This window comes from Zingiber officinale, chromosome 2A (genome assembly GCF_018446385.1).
Source record: "Zingiber officinale cultivar Zhangliang chromosome 2A, Zo_v1.1, whole genome shotgun sequence".
NCBI classification, from domain to species: Eukaryota; Viridiplantae; Streptophyta; class Magnoliopsida; order Zingiberales; family Zingiberaceae; genus Zingiber; species Zingiber officinale.
This window is the reverse complement of record NC_055988.1, coordinates 103,988,849-104,010,139: the sequence shown is the minus strand read 5'-3', so window position 1 is coordinate 104,010,139 and position 21,291 is coordinate 103,988,849. Positions and strand designations below refer to the sequence as shown.

Here is a 21,291-nt window from a genome sequence, read left to right as displayed (position 1 = left end):
GATTTTTGTGAAGTTAATTATTCTTTTATGTAGCTTCCAATCACTATCCAAGAAGTGAGATGTCACTACCATGTAATTTATGTTTTGAATGGATGTCCAAGTATCAGTAGTGATACTTATCCTTTAGTTGCCAATCACACTTTGTATCTTAGTCTTTTCAACTAAGAAAATATCATAAACCATACTTGCAACTTTCTTTCGATCAGGAATTCTGAATCTTGGTTGTAATTCATGTAATAATCCTACAAACCCCTTCCCTTTGACAGCCCTAAAAGACACTTCATCGACAATCACATATCTCGCCACTTTCAATTCACATTTTTTTTTTTATTAAAAGTATGAGGAACCAATGCACTTCCTTGCCCCATAGTCTCATTTGTCAATATAGTTTGACTCTTATCATCCTCCCTTGCTTCATAGAGCGGACTTGACTTACACCTCTTTACTAAGTGATTTTTTAACCCACTAGTACTTCTGTAAACTGTTGGGATCTCAACTTTGCAATATTTGCATATCCCTATTTGTTGTTCGGTTCCATCACTCAACTTCCTTGATCCCTTTATACAATGCTCCCAAAATTTACTCCTGATATGTCTAGGAGGCTTCCTTGGTCGTTTTTCAACAGTGGACTGTTGTATTTTAGGTTCAATTGTATTTGATGTTTGTGATAAATTTTGGAGAGTATTAGACTCCATCCTGAAAGAAAACTAAGATAATAGTATTAATTGCCAATTTATTCAATATATCAACATGAAACTAGAAAGGAATTAAATCATACTACATGAAGAAGATTTAATAGAAACTATCAACCTTTTAAATCAAGATAACATGTAATAGCAACTCTGTTAACAAAATAATTACACACTAGTTATAAATGTAAATAATAGTTGCTTATTTTAAGCATTACAAATGCATGCAGGACAGTAGGAATGTGAATCCATAAGGTCATAAGGGCAAAGAAAAGAAAACATTAATGTAAATATAAATATGGTTCTTTCAAGAAAAGAAGACATTAATGTAAGTATTATGAGTTAAGAAGAAGCTCTAGTAGTAGAACTGTAGAAGAAGAAGCTCTATCTATTTTGATTGATTTCTATATTTTTCATTTAATTAGTTTGGGCAGCTTACTTATAAGAACAAGAGATGTGATTTCGGACCCGAATATGCAAGATTGAAGCTTAAACTAGCAGCTAGTGGTCCAAGATGTTGGGACCTTGATGTCCGCTAGAGGGGGGGTGAATAGCGTTTCGTCGCACTCCTTGCATTGGTTTGCTTCGTCTTGATAATGTGCAGTTGAATACAAAGACATAAACACTCACAACGCTAACAACAAGGATTTACTTGGTATCCACCTCAAGATGAGGTGACTAATCCAAGGATCCACACGACACGCCTATCTCCACTATGAAAACCTCCTTCTCGGTCGCAGCCAGAGGCGGAGAAGCCTCGTACAACACTCACACACAACAAAACACAAATACAACAAGAAGAAATAAAAATATAACGCAACACACTCTTCTTCTTGCTTACTTGTGCTTGTCGTCGCCTCTTGAACCTTGGAGAAACTCCCCATGTGCCTTCAAGAACTAGCATGAGTAGATCGGAGAAGCTCGCTGTAAATCGCTGAAGAACGGCGCAAAAGATCGCAAGAGATCTACTGAGAAAAAGCTTCGCCTGGGCTTTATACAGTAGCTCCAATCGATTGAAATCATCACCAATCGAACGCCACGTCACATCCGGACAATCCCAGCCGTCCATCGCCTGCAACCTGCACAATGGTCACTTCCCAATCGATCGACCGATCGATTGGGACCATCTAAATCGATCGGTCGATCGATTCAAACCCATTCTGTGCTCTCGCGTCTGCGCGAGAGCTCTGCTGTCCAATCGATTGGCAGCTCCCAATCGATCACTCGATCGATTGGGAGAGCTTCTGTGCTCCCGATTTCCTAACCCCAATCGATCGGCCGATCGATTGAGTCATCCCAACAATCGCAGCGCACTTCAATCGATCGGCTGATCGATTGGAGCCTGTTCAATTGATCGCCCGATCGATTGAACACCCTGGACTTGACTCAAACTCAAGTCCAGCTCCCCAAACCCAACTCTCAGTCAACAGTGACCTGTTGGATTTGCACGCCTAGCATTTGGCTACTCCTGACCAACCTCGAACTAGCCTTCTAGCCTCCTCCATCAGCCTTGCGTCCCTCAGATATCTCCCCATCCTTCATGCCTTGCCTTCTGGAGCTTCTATCGGCCTCATCCTAGTTGTCGGGTTCTCCTAGCCAAGTCACCCTAGGACTTGCTTTGCCAAGATCACACTTGGACTTTCCAATTGCCTGACTTCTCATCAGGACTTTCACTTTGCCAAGATCATACTTGGACTTTCCAATTGTCTGATCTCACTTATCAGGACTTTCACCACCAAGTCTAGTCAACACTGACCTACTTGAATTTTCACTCTTGCCAACCTTCCCGTTGGGCTTACCTATTGCCTAAACTCCAGTTAGGACTTCAACAATGCCTAAACTCCGATTAGGACTTCAACAATGCCTAAACTCCAGTTAGGACTTTCTCATTGCCTAAACTCCAGTTAGGACTTTCACAGTCAAGTCTCCTGTCCACCTTGACGTACTTGACTTGTATCCTCATTAACCTGGTCAATCCTTTGACCATCTCCACACCTGGGTGATTGCCCTAGCAATCCACATATATTGTCAAGCATCAAAACTTAAACATCACGACTTAAGCTTGACCCAACTCAAGCTCAGTCAAACTGGTCAAACTTGACCAAGGAAAATTACCCCAACAATCTCGTCCTTTTTGATGTTTGACAATATCACTAAGTTAGGCTACATCTCATAGCCTTAACCTCTTCTTCATAACAAGGCTAAATCTCATAGCCTTAACCTCTTCTTCATAATAAGGCGAAATCTCATAGCCTTAACATTTTCTTTATCACAAGGCTAAATCTCATAGCATTAACCTCTTTTTTATCATAAGGTTAAATCTCATAGCCTTAACCCTTCCATGACAAAGTATGAATGAAGGCCTAACTTAACCTCCAATTCTCCCCCTAGAGGACAAAACTTCCCCTTCTCGAGATGAAGGTCTAACTTAACCTCCAATTCTCCCCCTTTGTCATACATCAAAAACAAAAAACAACTCTTCTCCATAAGAGTGAACACCACAATGAAGATCACATACCCTTCATTGTCTCCAAAGCTCCCCCTTGAGCTCTACTTGTCTCCACAATGCTCAATCTAGAGCATTCACCATTTTACCAATGAAAATATCATTCATTGGATCCAATGCTCCCCCTTGAGCAGTAATCTTCTTCTCAATGTCCATCCCAAGGCATTTGTCATCTTACCAATGAAGGTCTGATCCCCTTCATTTACCCAATGCTCCCCCTTGAGCAGTAATCTTCTTCAAAGGCTCATCCGAGAGCATTTTTCACTCTACCAATGAAGGTCGGATCCCCTTCATTAACCCAATGCTCCCCTTGAGCAATAATCTACTCCACGATGTTCATCCGAGAGCAATTAGCATCCTAGCAAGGAAGATAACCAATCTTCCATTATCATCCAATACTCGACCCTGAGTATTATCCAACATGAAGGTTTAACCCACCTTCCAAGGGCTTTGAAAAGATATTTATGTTTTCAAAGAGTAACTCCCCCCAAAAATATGGTCAAACTTCTATCATTGCACCAACAATGACTTGGTGTTCCTAAACAATCAGGAAAACCAAAACTCGAAGTTCAGAGGTTCAAAATTCAATAAAGAAGCTAAACCTCACCCTAAAGTTCACCTAAGTCTACCTTAACCAATCCATGCTGGTTTTCATCATGAAAACTCCCCCTAAGTGTATAAAAATATATTCTAAGGGGTTTGGAATGGTTATTGACCCTTGAAAATCAAAACCTAAAGTTTTGAGGTTCTAAAAATTCGAAATTGAGACTAAACCCCATTCTAAACTTCACTTTGATTTATCGTAACCAATCCATACTTGTTTTTATCAAGAAAACTCCCTCTAAATGTATACAAATATATTTCAAGGGGTTTGGAATGATTAACGGGACTCGAAGTGACTTGAAGTGCTGAAATCAGCCCTTTCCTGTCAAAATCAGACTTCCCAATCGATTGAAGTTGGGATTCAATCGATTGAATTCACTTCAATCGATCCATTGATCGATTCAGCAAGCTACTGCTCGCAGAAATCCCCTCTGAATCGATCGACTGATTGATCTAGCCTGGGTCAATCGATATGCTGATCGATTCAATACCCTTCTGTTCACGGGAATTGGCCTCCCAATCGATCGACTGATCGATTGAACCCAATCCAATCGATCGGCTGATTAATTGGGTTTCTGATTTCTTGAAATTCAATTTCAGTGAAATTCAGAAACTCCCCAAAAATTCTACAAAATTTGAAAAATCATAAAAATTCATATAGACACTATTTAGGACATACTTTATCAGGGAAAAATAGTTTTCTATGAAAATACTCCCAATTTTCAAAGATTGACACAATCTTGAAAACTTTAATGTTTTCTTCTAGTTTGTGTCTAACTTTCCAATGATGATTACTACCAAAAGATAGTCTTCACCAAGGTTTTCAAAAATCATTTTGAAATCATTTTCAAAACCAATATCCAACCATGTTCTTTGGGCACAATGCACATGACTTATACATTAGCTTTCCCAATGATTGGAAAACACATAACTATGTGTTTTGATGAACCTAAAACTCAATGATATGCACTAAATCAACATCTTGAGTTTTGTTCACCATCCTAACATCTCACTTGTATCTAATGTGTACTAAAACACATACAAGTCACCTTATGGTTCTTTGTGAGATGTAAATTTGATTTTGCCTTAAACTAAGGGATCATTGCATATCTATCTAGGCATTAGAACATTTATGATCATCCACCAAGGATGTCATTTGTTAGTAAATGTCATTAGTCCTTAATTGCAAGAAAATTAACTTAATGCATGATGCTACATGGCATATATCTAAGTCCCTACTTTTATATCTCTTTTGCTTCCCCAAGTGTGCCGATTTAGATTAAAATCAACTCTTCAAATTTTAGCACATATATTACTCTTTCAAAGAGTAACCCAATAATCCTTTTCATTTTTCAAAGGTTAACAACAATCTTGAAAATGCTCTCAACTGTCAACTTTAACAAGGTTGGGTTAACTACCCTTCCAATTAGAGTTGACACTCTCTAAACTCATCTAGGGTGTAGAGAATATGCTCCTAGGAGCCCAAAACCTATTGGTGCTCCTTGGATGCTCTAGGTACTCACTAGGGATGACTTTCCTAGATACCTTCCTAAGGACCTTTCTAGACTTCTTAGAAGCTTTGATCACTTCCACTAGGTCACTTCTAGGGATAATTTCCCTTGTAACCTTCTTTGTGACTTTATTTGACTTTTTCGGAGCCTTAGTCATCTTTACTAGGTCAACATTAGGGATTCCTTCCCTTGTGACTTCCTTTATGACATTGTTAGACTTCTTAGAAGTCTTTGTCACATTGGTCTTAGCAAGAGTCCTTTTAGGGATAACTTCCCTAGTGACTTTAGCTTGACCCCTAGATCTAGGTTTTGTTCCATAGCTATATGGAACTCTATGATATGAAAGAGCATCCTTCTTAGCTTTAGATTTGTAGCCCAAACCTCTATAGTCATTGAATGGCTCTTGGTTCCTTAACCCTAGGTTATGCTCATTTTGACCCTTAAGCATGTTTTCCATTCTTGCTAGGGTTCTTTCTAAATTATCAAGTCTTGACCTCAAGACTTGGTTTTCTACTTTTAAATCCATAGTTTTGGATTTTTCTTGATTCCTATGAGCATATCTATTGTTAAGCATATTTCTATATTCCTTAGGGTTATTGCCTAAGTTGTTATTTACTTTCCTAAACCTAGGTGTGATAATTCTAGCATGTGGAGGAATATATTTTTCTCTAAAATTATCATGCTTTCTATTTTCATGGCAACTAGCATTAGAATTATGTAAATTAAAACTACCATGCTTTTTGCCATGTGTCAAAGGAATAGGTTCATTAAACGATACCTTTGATTTTACCTTGGAAGCTCCCCCTAAACTTGTGCTTCCTCCTTTGACTTTAGTTGGCTTCTTCCCGTTAGGACATTGACTTCTATAATGTCCTCTTTGATTGCAAGAAAAGCACACAATGTGCTCCTTGCTCTTGTTTGTTGCGGAAGAAGTCACCTTGGGATTCTCCTTGCCCTTGGGTGGTATTTTTCCTTTCTTCTTGGTCAATTTGGGGCACTTACTCTTGTAGTGCCCATGCTCCCTACACTCAAAGCAAATAATGTGATTTTTATCTTTAATGATTAAAATTCACGTGTAGGAATTGTGATTGATCCTCCATTTGATATTTCCTGTATTGAAGAGGTCGCCTCATCTTCTATTTCTTCCTCTTCACTTGAGGATATGGAAGCTTCCATCTCCTCATCTCTTGAAGACGTAGAAGATCTCTCTTCTTCCACCTCCTCCTTTTCTTTCACTTTCTCCTCTTCTTTTTCCTTTTCTTCTTCTTTTTCCTTCTCTTCTTCCTCTTCTTCGGATGTTGGCCTAGAGTCAACATCGGTTTGGTCCTCCTTTTCATGGACCAATGAGTCCTTTTCCTTGGGCTCTTCCACTCCTTGGAATTGTGTAGGGTCTTCATGATAGGCAATGATCTTTTTCCAAAGATCACTTACATTTGTGGTTTCACCTACTCTTCTATCTCAGAGGCAGATACTTTGAAAAAATAAATAAAGGATTAATTCATTCTGAATAGTTATTTTTTTTAATCAGTGAATAGGAATATTACTCTAGATCAGAATCATAGGAAAGTACCGCTTGATCATTTCTACCAATTTAAAGCTTCTATTATGATTCATTTTATGCAGAAATATCTTTTTTTTTTATACCTTACCTTATATTATCTCCATTACTAATCTTTTGTGTACTTTTGTGTTCCTAATTGTTCTTTTCCAAAATTGAATTTTTTTTGCAGGGGATCGTGTAAAATTAAACAAACAAATTAAATTAAACAAAATAGTAGATGTGTTGAAAAGAAAAAATAGGTAATCTATTCCCTTTTTCAAAAATAAGATTATTTTGGAGGTTATGTAATGCTTAGTCTTAAACTCTTTGTTTACACAGTAGTGATATTCTTTGTTTCTCTCTTCATCTTCGGATTCTTATCTAATGATCCAGGACGTAATCCTAGATGTGAGGAATAATTTTTTTTTCTAAACTTTTCTTACTAAACTTTTCTTATTATTTTATCTATTCTATAAATTTACCTTAACTCAGTTTTTTGATAGAAATATAATTGATGGAATTATCAATGGGGTTGTTGTTGCAAGTTTATTTATAGGGGAAGGAGTTAAATCTACGGGAGGTGGACGAATTTCTTCTTATCTATTTTTGTATTTATTTTATGCATCAATATTTTTATTTATTTTTTTATAATTTATTTTATTTTTTTTTATTTTTCTTTTTGATTCGACCATAAATACACTGTATAGAAATTTTCTTTTTTGTAATGAATTGATCGGTCTTTTTCTTTTTTTTATGAATAAAATTTCATTGATTCTTTATTGTGAATCGTACAATTTTGATTGATTTTTTTCGCCAACTTAACAAAATATTAGAAGGTAGTAAATTATACAAAATTCTCGTTACCTCCTTGTCCGCCTCCGATTGCTCTCATTGCTCTTCGGTCCAATGCCGAGGTCGGAGGCGTTTACCCTTCTTGTCCGTAGGAGCTTCAAATGGGTCACTCAAGACAACCCATTGGTTCCAATCCATTTGGAACCATGTCTCTGTTGGTTGCTACTCGAAAAACCTATAGGTTCCACTGTATAAAAATTTTGTACAAAGGTCTGAACCTTTTCCTAGCTACCACGTGTTCTTTTAAATTAAATTTTGGATCGCCTGCGGAACTTAACACGTTTGATCCAAAACTTAATCTATTTGTTCTTTTAGGTTTTGACTTGGATCTCCTGCGGAACTTAACACGTTCGACCCAAGTCTCCTTAAGTTATTAATTCCATTAAATATTAATTTCCATAAAAGGTTCCCAGTACTGACGTGGCGAGGCACATGGCCTTCTTGGATATGGGAGCAACCACCACCGACTAGACAAAACCTTTAATAGAAAGCTAATATTTAATTTCCTAAAATAACTTTAGGTTAACCAAAGAGAACAATCAAATCACAAGGAAAAGAAAGAAACAAAAGAACACAACTTCGAAAAACATATTCGAAATACTAGAGCGTAAGCCTCTTGTATTTGGTATTATTTCCATAAATAACTAGCATGATGCGAAATAAAATTACTAGTTATACCTTGTAGAAAAACCTCTTGATCTTCTACCGTATTCCTCTTCTAACCTCGGACGTTGTGTGGGCAGCGATCTACCAAGATGAGAAACCACCAACCACCTTCTTCTCCTCCAAGCAAGGTTCGCCACAAAGGAAGAACTTCACCAAAGAAGAAAACCAAAATACTAACCAAGCTCCAAGAGATGCTAGCTTTCTCCTTCTTCTTCTTCTTCTCCAAGTAGTATCCGGCCACCACAAGAGCTCCAAGGAAGGGAGAGAGGTTCGGCCAAGAGGAAGAGAGGGAGAGGATGGCCGGCCACACCAAGGAACAAAGAGGGAGAGAAAATAATAGAGGTTGTGTCTCATGAAGGCACCCTACCCCTTCTTTTATATTCCTTGGCCTAGCAAATTAGGAAATTTAATTACAATAAAATTTCCTTAATTTTCCTTGACATGAATTAATTGAGAAAAATAAAACAAAATTTCCCAATTAACTTGAGATGGCGGCCACATCATTGGAAACAAAGAGGACAAGTTTTAATCAACAATTAAAACTTCCTAATTTGTTTCCGGAAATTTTAAAAAATAAAATTTCTCTTTAAAATCTCTTCATGGTTGATAAAGGAAATTTCTATAATTTTAATTTTATCAACATATGAATAATTTTAAAGAAAAAATAAAACATCTCTCAATCTACAAATAAGGAAAGAGATCTAATCTCTTTCTTTAATCTTTGTAGATCTTTTACAAGAGAGATATTTTAATTTTAATTCTCTTTAAAATATATCTTCCACATAATAATAAAATTAAAATTAAATTTCTTTTAATTTTATTTGGCCGGCCCTACTAGCTTGGGTTCAAGCTAGGGCCGGCCACCCAATATACCTAGGCCGACCCTAGCTTGGTTCCCAAGCTAGCTTGGCTGGCCCCTTATTAGTGGGTATAGAAGGTGGGTATAGGTGGGTATAGAACTCTATAAATAAGAGGCTACGATAGGGACCGAGAGGAGGAATTAGTTTTGGTCTCCCGATAAAATTAAGCATCCCCGAACACACAACTTAATTTTATCAATGATAATTCATTCCACTAGAGAACTATCATTGAACTACCGCACCAATCCCAAATTACATTTTGGGCTCCTTCTTATTATGAGTGTGTTAGTCTCCTGTGTTTAAGATATCGAATGTCCACTAATTAAGTGAGTTACTGACAACTCATTTAATTAATATCTAAGTCCAAGAGTAGTACCACTCAACCTTATTGTCATGTCGGACTAAGTCCACCTGCAGGGTTTAACATGACAATCTTTATGAGCTCCTCTTGAGGACATTATCAACCTAGTATCTCTAGGACACAGTTTCCTTCTATAATCAACAACACACACTATAAGTAATATCATTTCCCAACTTATCGGGTTTATTGATTCAACGAACTAAATCTCACCCATTGATAAATTAAAGAAATAAATATCAAATATATGTGCTTGTTATTATATTAGGATTAAGAGCACACTTCCATAATAACTGAGGTCTTTGTTCCTTTATAAAGTCAGTATAAAAGAAACGACCTCAAATGGTCCTACTCAATACACTCTGAGTGTACTAGTGTAATTATATAGTCAAGATAAACTAATATCTAATTACACTACGACCTTCTAATGGTTTGTTCCTTTTCCATTTTGGTCGTGAGCTACTCTTTATAATTTATAAGGTACTGATAACATCATCTTCTGTATGTGACACCACATACTATGTTATCTACAATATAAATTAAATGAACAACTACAAACAAATGTAGATAATTAGACCAAATGTGATTCTTTATTCATAATAAATGTTTACAAAGCTTAGGCTTTCAGTATACATTCCAACAATCTCCCACTTATACTAATGACTAAGCTGCCATATCTTCTACCATACATCTGATTCCCATTCCCTCCACATGCCGATCGAAAGCTTTCGCCGGAAGGGCCTTAGTGAAAGGATCTGCCAGGTTATCCGCTGATGCAATCTTGGCGATGACAACTTCTCCTCGCTTCACAATATCTCGTATCAGGTGGTACTTGCGCTCTATATGTTTACTTGCCTTATGAGCTCGTGGTTCCTTCGAGTTTGCAATCGCTATTATCACAATAAATTGTGATGATCTTGGGCAAACCAGAATCACATCTAAGTCCATTAGAAAGTTCTGAGCCATCAGCTTCTTGAGGCTGCTACATACTCGACTTCCATGGTTGAGTCCAAACGCATTTCTACTTAACACTCCTCCATGAAATGGCTCCACCTCTAAAGTAAACACATAGCGATGTAGACTTCTTGTTATCCCTATCGATTGGAAATCAATCCGTGTAACCCAGGGAGCGGATCGTCTGCTTGGTAAACTAGCATATAATCTCTAGTCCTTCTGTACTTCAATATATGCTTTACATGATCCAATGTCCTTGTCGAGGTTACTCGATGTCTGCGACCATGCCCACGGCAAAGCGGATATCGGTCTCGTATAGCATTGCATACATTAGGCTTCCTACACCGAAGCAGAACCGCTTTCATGTCCTCTATCTCTTTTGATGTCTTTGGAGACATCTCTTTAGATAGAGCTACTCCATGTCTAAAAGGTAAGAAACCTTTCTTGGAATCTGCATGCTAAAGCGAGCAAGGATTGTATCTATATATGAAGCTTGGGATAGACACAACATTCTTTTCTTACGATCCCTTATAACTTTGATCCCAAGAATGTGCGCATTCTCCTAAGTCCTTCATATCAAATTGTTTGGACAACCATACCCTTACGTCGATAATACCTTGACATTGTTGCCAATTAACAAAATATCATCTACGTATAGTACAAGAAATACCACCACGTTTCGTTACACTTCTTATATACACAAGACTCATCCGGACTTTGAATAAATCCATATGATGGATTACTTCATTAAACCGGATGTTCCAAGACCTTGAAGCTTGCTTCAGTCCATAAATGGACCGATTGAGCTTGCACACTAGATGCTCTTTGCCTTTTCAATGAACCGTTGCTTCATATGGATGTTCTCTTCAAGACTTCCATTAAGGAAAGCTGTCTTGACATCCATTTGCCAAATCTCATAATCCATATGAAAGGAATGGATAAGAGTATCCGGATAGACTTAAGCATGGCTACCGGTGAAAAGGTCTCCTCATAATCGATTCCCTCTTTTGAGTGTACCCTTTTGTAACAAGCCTAGCTTTGAAGGTTTCTACCTTCCGTCTTCCCTCTTTCCTTTTGTAGATCCACTTGCATCCAACGGCTTTTACACCATCGGTGGTTCTAAAAGCTCCCAAACCTTATTAGAGTACATGGACTCTATTTGAATTCATTGCCTTTTGCCAAGATCTTGCATCTATATCTTGGAGTGCTTTGTCATATGACCGGGGATCAGGTTCACACGGATCAAGTCCAAGACTCTCCCAAAACATGAATCTTTCAGTTGCCTCACCGACGAGGCACAGTCTCGTGGTTGTGTATCATGTGTGACACGTGTTGCGTCTCTTGTGGTACTTCATCTTGTCTTGTTGTAATGTAAGTAGACATGTCCTCTCTAAGTTCTTCTAAAACAACTTTACTCTTGGGCTTGTGATCCATTATATAGTCTTCTTCTAAAAGCGGGCATTGGTGCTAACAATGACCTTCTGGTCTTTAGGACTATAAAATAAACCACCTTTCGTTCCTTTGGGATATCCTACAAACACGCGAACTTCTGTACGAGATTCTAACTTATCAGCATCTGGTTTCAGCACATGTGCTGGACTACCCCAAATCCGAATATGTCTTAGACTGGGTTTTCGCCCATTCCACAATTCTATGGGAGTAGAAGAAACTGATTTAGAAGGTACTAAGTTCAGAACGTATACTGCTGTTTCCAGAGCATATCCCCAAAACGAATTTGGTAATTCTGAATAACTCATCATCGATCTAACCATTTCCATAAGAGTCCTATTCCTTCGTTCTGCTACACCATTCTGTTGGGGTGTTCCAGGTGCAGACAATTGGGATTGAATCCCAGCCTCTGATAAGTAATTCCTAAACTCTCCTAAGAGGTATTCGCCACCACGATCTGACCGTAGTGTCTTGATACTTTTACCTAGTCGTTTCTCCACATCAGCCTTGTATTCTTTGAACTTATCAAAGCACTCAGACTTGCGGCGCATTAGGTAAATGTATCCATATCTTGAATAATCATCTATGAAAGAGACAAAATATTCAAAACCTCCTCTTGCCTGGACAGACATAGGACCACACAAATCAGAGTGAACCAGCTCTAACACTTCTTTGGCTCTATACCCCTTGGCCTTGAACGACCTCTTGGTCATTTTACCTTCCAAGCAGGATTCACAAGTTGGAAAATTTTCCAACTCTAATGAACCCAAAAGTCCATCGGCTATAAGCCTCTGAATCCTACTTAAGTTAATATGACCAAGCCTTAGATGCCAAAGATATGCTTGGTTCATTTCTGAAGGTTCTTTTCTCTTATTAGAATTAGAAGATGAGTTATAAATTTCCATGTTTTGCTTTGTGGAAGAAATTGGATTTAAAATATACAAATTGCCAACTAATGCACCAGAACAGATAATCACTTTATTTCTTTTAATAACTACATCGTTACCAAAGGAAACTGAATATCCATCTAAAAACAGTTTAGAAACTGAAATTAAATTCTTTCTAAAACTGGGTACATAAAGACAATTTCTTAAAACCAAATTCCTATTTCTACTAAAAGATAAGTAGACGTCTCCCACTGCAACAGCTGCCACCTTAGTAGCATTGCCCATGTAGACGGTAATTTCTCCTTCAGATAGTCGTCGGGTTTCCTGGAACCCCTGCAAGGAATTGCAGACATGATCAGTGGCTCCCGTATCTACACACCAGGTGCTGGTAGATAACACCGCTAAACATGTTTCAACAACTAGAGTATGAGATATACCTTTGTTTTGGTTCCTACGAGGACAGTCCGCCTTCCAATGTCCTGCCTGCTTGCAGATGAAGCACTTGCCCTTCGGCTTCTTCACTCCAGCTTTAAATCCCGTACTCTGAGACTTATTCACTTTCTTTGCTGAACCGACTTGTTTCTTCTTCTTCTTTCCTTTCGGCTTAGAAGTAGAACCATTTTCAGCATAGTGAATTTGAGCATTGTGAAGAAATAATCCTTCTGCTGCTTGAAGTTCTGTCAGTAGTTCCGCTAATAAATAAATCCTCTTATTCATATTATAGTTCAGGCGGAACTGCTCAAAACTTCTAGGTAGCGTTTGGAGGATCATATCGATCTGGGTTTCCCCATCAATTTCTCCTCCAAGGATCTGTATCTCGTTCAGATAAGCCATCATCTTTAGGATATGATCCCTTACAGGAGTACCCTCTTGCATGGTGGCTGTAATTATCTTTCTCATGGCTTCTTGCCTAGAAGCCCTATCTTGATGACCAAAGAGTTCCTTGAGATTGTTCATAATATCATAGGTTGTTGGTAAATCTTGATCTTGATGTTGCAATACATTTGACATTGAAGCCAAAATGTAACACCGCGCCATCTCATCCGCTTTTACCCATTTCCTATGATATTCAATCTCCTCTTGGGTAGATTCACCGATGGGTGCATCAGGACAAGGCTCAGTCAGCAGTAAGAACAAAGTCCAGGTTTCTTTTCCAATCTATGTAGTTTGGTCTAGTAAATCTATTCAGTTGAAGTATGATGGACAGTGGGTTGAAAGACATCCTAAGAATCACAAATAACTTTTGGTCAGAACTCTAAATTTAGAATAATATTGATTCCTCAAACAATACTATTTTAAATTAACCAACACCTCATAACACCGTGAATTTTGTATGCCACGTTAGTGTGGACGTATACAAATTCAACATTTGTAAAAGGAGGGTTTTAACCCATTAATTTTATTATCTTGTCAACCTAACTTTTTGACAAATAAAATTAATAGTTGGTATCATTTGGTCACACAAATAATAGCAGTGACTCCGTTAGGGAGGATACTATTAGATGTGTCTAAGTGTATACCATTACTTGACACTAAGTCCATTAATAAGATTATGCCCCTTCCGTTGGGGAAGATCACACGCTCTTAATTAATTTCCTATAGTCATCCAAAAATGAAAGTCTGTTCTAGTGATCCATAAACAAGCTCATCCGTTATGGAGGAAGGCACTCAGAGCCAACGCGCAAGCTTGTTTGTATCACATACAAACCAGTAATGGAGACCATGGGATTTATTTAAAATCCCTCTCCCACTTAGTTATTTATAAATGAGGAATTTTAACTATGCTAGCCTACTAAACTTGTAAACTAACATGCACACACAGCACAATATAAAAGCAATAAATAGAAAATTTAATTTTCAACTATTATGGCTTTTATCTCTAATTGTCCTCCGTGTGTTGTCATCCCAAGTTGCTGCCAAATTTGGCCACCGCCACCGGGTCTAGCTGCATCCATCTTGCTCCTAGTTCCATTGCGCCTCTGGTCCTTAGAAGGTTCCACGCTTTGCAAGATTCGATCCATGACATAAATAGAATTTTACATTTTGATCCTATATTCCATAAAAGGAATGTACATGTATCTAGATCAAAAATAAAATCCTAATAAAACTAAATACGACTCCTGCGTATTTTAATACAATCATGCACACACATATAAATTGCCGTTGACATGTCCAAGGGTCCAATCACACACATAATTAACTAAAAGCCATAATAGTTGGATCCTGCGATCCACAAAGTTAGCACATCCTACTATTATCCCGCCTAAATTATGTATGACATGTGCATAATTAAACTAAATACCAAATACACAGAGGCAAAACCCTAGCTCGATACCAATTGTTGGTTGCTACTCGGAAAACCTATAGGTTCCTTTGTACAAAAATTTTGTACAAAGGTCTGAACCTTTCCTAGCTACCACGTGTTCTTTTAAATTAAATTTTGGATCGCTGCGGAACTTAACACGTTTGATCCAAAACTTAATCTATTTGTTCTTTAGGTTTTGACTTGGATCTCTGAACTTAACACGTTCGACCCAAGTCTCCTTAAGTTATTAATTCCATTAAATATTAATTTCCATAAAGGTTCCCAGTCGACGTGGCGAGGCACATGGCCTTCTTGGATATGGGAGCAACCACCACCGACTAGACAAAACCTTTAATAGAAAGCTAATATTTAATTTCCTAAAATAACTTTAGGTTAACCAAAGAGAACAATCAAATCACAAGGAAAAGAAAGAAACAAAAGAACACAACTTGGAAAAAAATATTTGAAATACTAGAACGTAAGCCTCTTGTATTTGGTATTATTTCCATAAATAACTAGCATGATGCGGAAATAAAATTACTAGTTATACCTTGTAGAAAACCTCTTGATCTTCTACAGTATTCCTCTTCTAACCTCGGACGTTGTGTGGGCAACGATCTACCGAGATGAGAAACCACCAACCACCTTCTTCTCCTCCAAGCAAGGTTCGCCACAAAGGAAGAACTTCACCAAAGAAGAAAACCAAAATACTAACCAAGCTTCAAGAGATGCTAGCTTTCTCTCCTTCTTCTTCTTCTTCTCCAAGTAGTATCCGCCACCACAAGAGCTCCAAGGAAGAGAGAGGTTCGGCCACCACAAGAGGAAGAGAGGGAGAGGATGGCCGGCCACACCAAGGAAAAGAGGGAGAGAAAATAATAGAGGTTGTGTCTCATGAAGGCACCCTAACCCTTCTTTTATATTCCTTGGCCTAGGCAAATTAGGAAATTTAATTACAATAAAATTTCCTTAATTTTCCTTGACATGAATTAATTGAGAAAAATAAAACAAAATTTCCCAATTAACTTGAGATGGCCGCCACATCATTGGAAAACAAAAGAGGACAAGTTTTAATCAACAATTAAAACTTCCTAATTTGTTTCCGGAAATTTTAAAAAATAAAATTTCTCTTTAAAATCTCTTCATGGTTGATAAAGGAAATTTCTATAATTTTAATTTTATCAACATGTGAATAATTTTAAAGAAAAAATAAAACATCTCTCCAATCTACAAATAAGGAAAGAGATCTAATCTCTTTCTTTAATCTTTTGTAGATCTTTTACAAGAGAGATATTTTAATTTTAATTCTCTTTAAAATATATCTTCCACATAATAATAAAAATTAAAATTAAATTTCTTTTTAATTTTATTTGGCCGGCCCTACTAGCTTGGGTTCAAGCTAGGGCCGGCCACCCAATAATATACCTAGGCCGGCCCTAGCTTGGTTCCCAAGCTAGCTTGGCCGGCCCCTATTGGGTGGGTATAGAAGGTGGGTATAGGTGGGTATAGAACTCTATAAATAAGAGGCTACGATAGGGACCGAGAGGAGGAATTGGTTTTGGTCTCCCGATAAAATTAAGCATCCCGTGTTCGCCCCGAACACACAACTTAATTTTATCAATGATAATTCATTCCACTAGAGAACTATCATTGAACTACCGCACCAATCCCAAATTACATTTTTTGGGCTCCTTCTTATTATGAGTGTGTTAGTCTCCCTGTGTTTAAGATATCGAATGTCCACTAATTAAGTGAGTTACTGACAACTCATTTAATTAATATCTAAGTCCAAGAGTAGTACCACTCAACCTTATTGTCATGTCGGACTAAGTCCACCTGCAGGGTTTAACATGACAATCTTTATGAGCTCCTCTTGAGGACATTATCAACCTAGTATCTCTAGGACACAGTTTCCTTCTATAATCAACAACACACACTATAAGTAATATCATTTCCCAACTTATCGGGTTTATTGATTCAACGAACTAAATCTCACCCATTGATAAATTAAAGAAATAAATATCAAATATATGTGCTTGTTATTATATTAGGATTAAGAGCACACACTTCCATAATAACTGAGGTCTTTGTTCCTTTATAAAGTCAGTATAAAAGAAACGACCTCAAATGGTCCTACTCAATACACTCTGAGTGTACTAGTGTAATTATATAGTCAAGATAAACTAATATCTAATTACACTACGACCTTCTAATGGTTTGTTCCTTTTCCATTTTGGTCGTGAGCTACTGTTTATAATTTATAAGGTACTGATAACATCATCTTCTGTATGTGACACCACATACTATGTTATCTACAATATAAATTAAATGAACAACTACAAACAAATGTAGATAATTAGACCAAATGTGATTTTTTATTCATAATAAATGTTTACAAAGCTTAGGCTTTCAGTATACATTCCAACAGTCTCCAGCGATTCCTCCAAAAGGCGAAGTCTTCCTTGTCATATGGCGGAGGAATTCGGATGTCTCATCCAAGTGGACCTCCCAAGTCCATTTTCTTCTTCCTCTAGCTTCTTGCTCTCTTGGCGGTTAGTCCATAGAAGAGCGACCTCGTTCTGATACCAATTGTTGGGACCTTGATATCCGCTAGAGGGGGGTGAATATCATTTCGTCGTGCTCCTTGCGTTGGTTTGCTTTGTCTTGATAATGTGCAGCGGAATACAAAGACACAAACACTCACAACGCTAACAAGGATTTACTTGGTATCCACCTCAAGATGAGGTGACTAATCCAAGGATCCACACGACACACCTATCTCCACTATGAAAACCTCCTTTTCGGTCGCAGTCGGAGGCGAAGAAGCCTCGTACAACACTCACACACAACACAACACAACACAAATACAACAAGAAGAAACAAAAATACAACGCAACACACTCTTCTTCTTGCTTACTTGTGCTTGTCGTCACCTCTTGAACCTTGGAGAAACTCCCCAAGTGCCTTCAAGAACTGGCGTGAGTAGATCGGAGAAGCTCGCTGTGAATCGCTGAAGAACGGCGCAAAAGATCGCAAGAGATCTACTGAGAAAAAGCTCCGCCTGGGCTTTATACAGTAGCTCCAATCGATTGAAATCATCCCCAATCGATCGCCACATCACATCCGGACAATCCCAGTCGTCCATCGCCTGCAACCTGCGCAACGGTCACTTCCCAATCGATCGACCGATCGATTGGGACCATCTGAATCAATCGGTCGATCGATTCAAACCCATTTTGTGCTCTCTCGTCTGCGCGAGAGCTTCTGCTGCCCAATCGATCGGCCGATCGATTGGCAGCTCCCAATCGATCGCCCGATCGATTGGGAGAGCTTCTGTGCTCACGATTTCCTAACCCCAATCGATCGACAGATCGATTGAGTCATCCCAACAATCGCAGTGCACTTCAATCGATCGGCTGATCGATTGGAGCCTGTACAATCAATCGCCCGATCGATTGAACACCCTGGACTTGACTCAAACTCAAGTCCAGCTCCCCAAACCCAACTCTCAGTCAGTCGTGACTTGTTGGGTTTGCATGCCTAGCATTTGTCTACTCCCGACCAACCTCGAACTAGCCTTCTAACCTCCTCCATCAGCCTTGCGTCCCTCGGATATCTCCCCATCCTTCACGCCTTGCCTTCTGGAGCTTCTATCGGCCTCATCCTAGTTGTCGGGTTCTCCTAGCCAAGTCACCCTAGGACTTGCTTTACCAAGATCACACTTGGACTTTCCAATTGCTTGGCTCCTCACCAGGACTTTCACTTTGCCAAGATCACACTTGGACTTTCCAATTGTCTGATCTCACTTATCTAGACTTTCACTACCAAGTCTAGTAACACTGACCTACATGGATTTTCACTCTTGCCAACCTTCCCGTTGGACTTACCCATTGCCTAAACTCCAGTTAGGACTTCAACAATGCCTAAACTCCAGTTAGGATTTTCCTGTTGCCTAAACTCTAGTTAGGAATTTCCCAGTCAAGTCTCCTGTCCACCTTGACCTACTTGACTTGTATCCTCATCAATCTGGTCAATCCTTTGACCATCTCCAGACCTGGGCAATTGCCCTAGCAATCCTCATATATTGTCAAACATCAAAACTTAAACATCACGACTCAAGCTTGACCCAACTCAAGCTCAGTCAAACTGGTCAAACTTGACCAAGGGAAATTGCCCCAACATAAGAGTGGTGGCTCGACAGAGACTCGTCGAAATCTTGTGGGAAATAGCTAAACGCTAGCTGGAAAAATAGGGGAAACATATATGCTTCAATTCCTACTAAAAATACCATAAATCCACCAAAAAGACGAAGCTAAAACTCACCGGAAAATCGAACAAGAACTTGCCCAAGCCAAGCACAGCTCTCAGAATAGACTCGGTGCTCGGATTTCTTCAGACTCGGTGCTTCTTCTCCGGTGACTAGCGTGATGGTCGGATGCGCAATGAGAAGAATCGCGACTGGACAGCGCGTGGTGGTCGGTTGCGCAAGGAGAAGAATCTTGACAGCGACTGCGCGTGATGGTCTACTGCGCAAGGAGAAGAATCGCGACAGCGACGCGCTGTGGTTGGCTGTGCAAGGAGAAGAATCACAACTGCGACTGCGCGCGATGATCGACTGCGTAAGGAGAAGAATCGCGAGTCGACGACGGCTGTGCGCGAATTGCGATGGTCGGCTACGCAGGAGAAACACGAATCTGGTTTGGGAAGACGAAAGAGTTTAGGGTTTGGTACTTTGGTTTACGAGTAATTAAATTAATATAATTAATATATGTTACCGTTATTGGAAAATTCGGTACGGCATGATATCGTATCGAATTTTTCAATATATCGAAAAATACAGTATATATGGTATTTTTTTCGGTATAATGTTTTGATATTTTGATATTTCAGTATTTTTTTCCCCGCCCTAAGCATGGCCGACTAAGTGTCTCCTTAGAATGTTGGTATTCAAGTGTCGGTATTCAAAATGAGTACAAATGGGATAAGATGAAATGTCTATGTATCAGAGAGGAGAGATGCACACAAGGGAATGAATCTGCGGAACAAAAGGAAATACTCTGAGGTTTGGGAGGACATAATTAGTGATGATTTTGTTTGTCCAGCAGGCCACTTTGGACATCAAATCAAGAAAGCTATGGGGTGTTTTAGTATTTTTGACTTTTGTACTTTTGCCTTGAGATTTGTAGCCACCAGTTGTTCTAAGGGTTCCTGTTTATTTGTTCCTGTTGTTTGAGTTACAGTATAATTATCTCAGAGAAAGGTTTTCCCTCCAGCCAAACTATTTAACCTTCTTTTTTTTGGAACTAGGTTGATTCAGTAGGCATTGAATTGACATTCATTATGTTACTATCCCAAGAGACCATGGTCAGGGACATAACGTCACGTTTGAAATGCAGTTACCAGCTCGCCGAGAAGAAAATTCCCTCTATCCATGGATCCAATGTTGGATTTAAGCTAGAACAATTTGTCTTCTATGCATTTGCATATGCTCCATCTATGGCACTTTTTGAGGTTGGTTACCATAGCTCAACTCGGAAGAATCTAGGATAATCTTGGTCTCGTCTTTTATTGTTGGTTTGAACTTTGAATTGCTGCATATTTAACTGGAAAACAGATTTTGAGGGAGGAGGAATTTGCACCAATCAAGAATGCAAATGGGGCCAGTTATGACACTCCTGACAGTGCCAAACTGATGCTTCTTCGCCTCCACAGTCGTTGGGTAGTTGCCTCTGTACTTAACTGGTAATCTTTCCATCTCTTGTTGCATGTTCTACATGTCAAAAGAATGTTGCAGTGAACCTTCCTCTTAACTTAACAAGGAAATTGAATAAGCCATTGTCATATTTCCCTTTCAGTTGTCGAAATCTCTCCACTTTGCTCCAATGCTGGGGAGAACCTCGAAGCCATATGCCATGGCAGGACCTTCCATGCACCTTGTGAGATCACCAACTAGCAAAGATACTGCACTGCACAAGCTGATCGAGTCAATTTACAGTAAATGAGTTTGTATAGTTCATAATATCTATTCACTGAATTGTGTGTGTGTGTGTGGCTGCCTTTTCTGCACCTACAGACAAGTTTGCATATCATTCTACTTCGCAATACTTTTTTTCT

At 38.7% G+C, this 21,291-nt stretch overlaps 1 protein-coding gene across 1 annotated transcript in view; it reads left to right on the top strand.

Moving 5' to 3' along the window:
* LOC122043863 (UDP-N-acetylglucosamine diphosphorylase 2-like) overlaps positions 1-21,130 on the top strand; it is a 30,714-nt gene extending 9,584 nt beyond the window's left edge. Inside the window, exons 3-5 of the mRNA XM_042604431.1 lie at positions 20,574-20,688; positions 20,792-20,919; positions 21,010-21,130. Of these exons, the coding sequence (XP_042460365.1) occupies positions 20,574-20,688; positions 20,792-20,919; positions 21,010-21,130 (364 nt within the window). The remainder of the gene's footprint in view (positions 1-20,573; positions 20,689-20,791; positions 20,920-21,009) is intronic.
* The last annotated feature ends 161 nt before the right edge of the window (positions 21,131-21,291 follow it).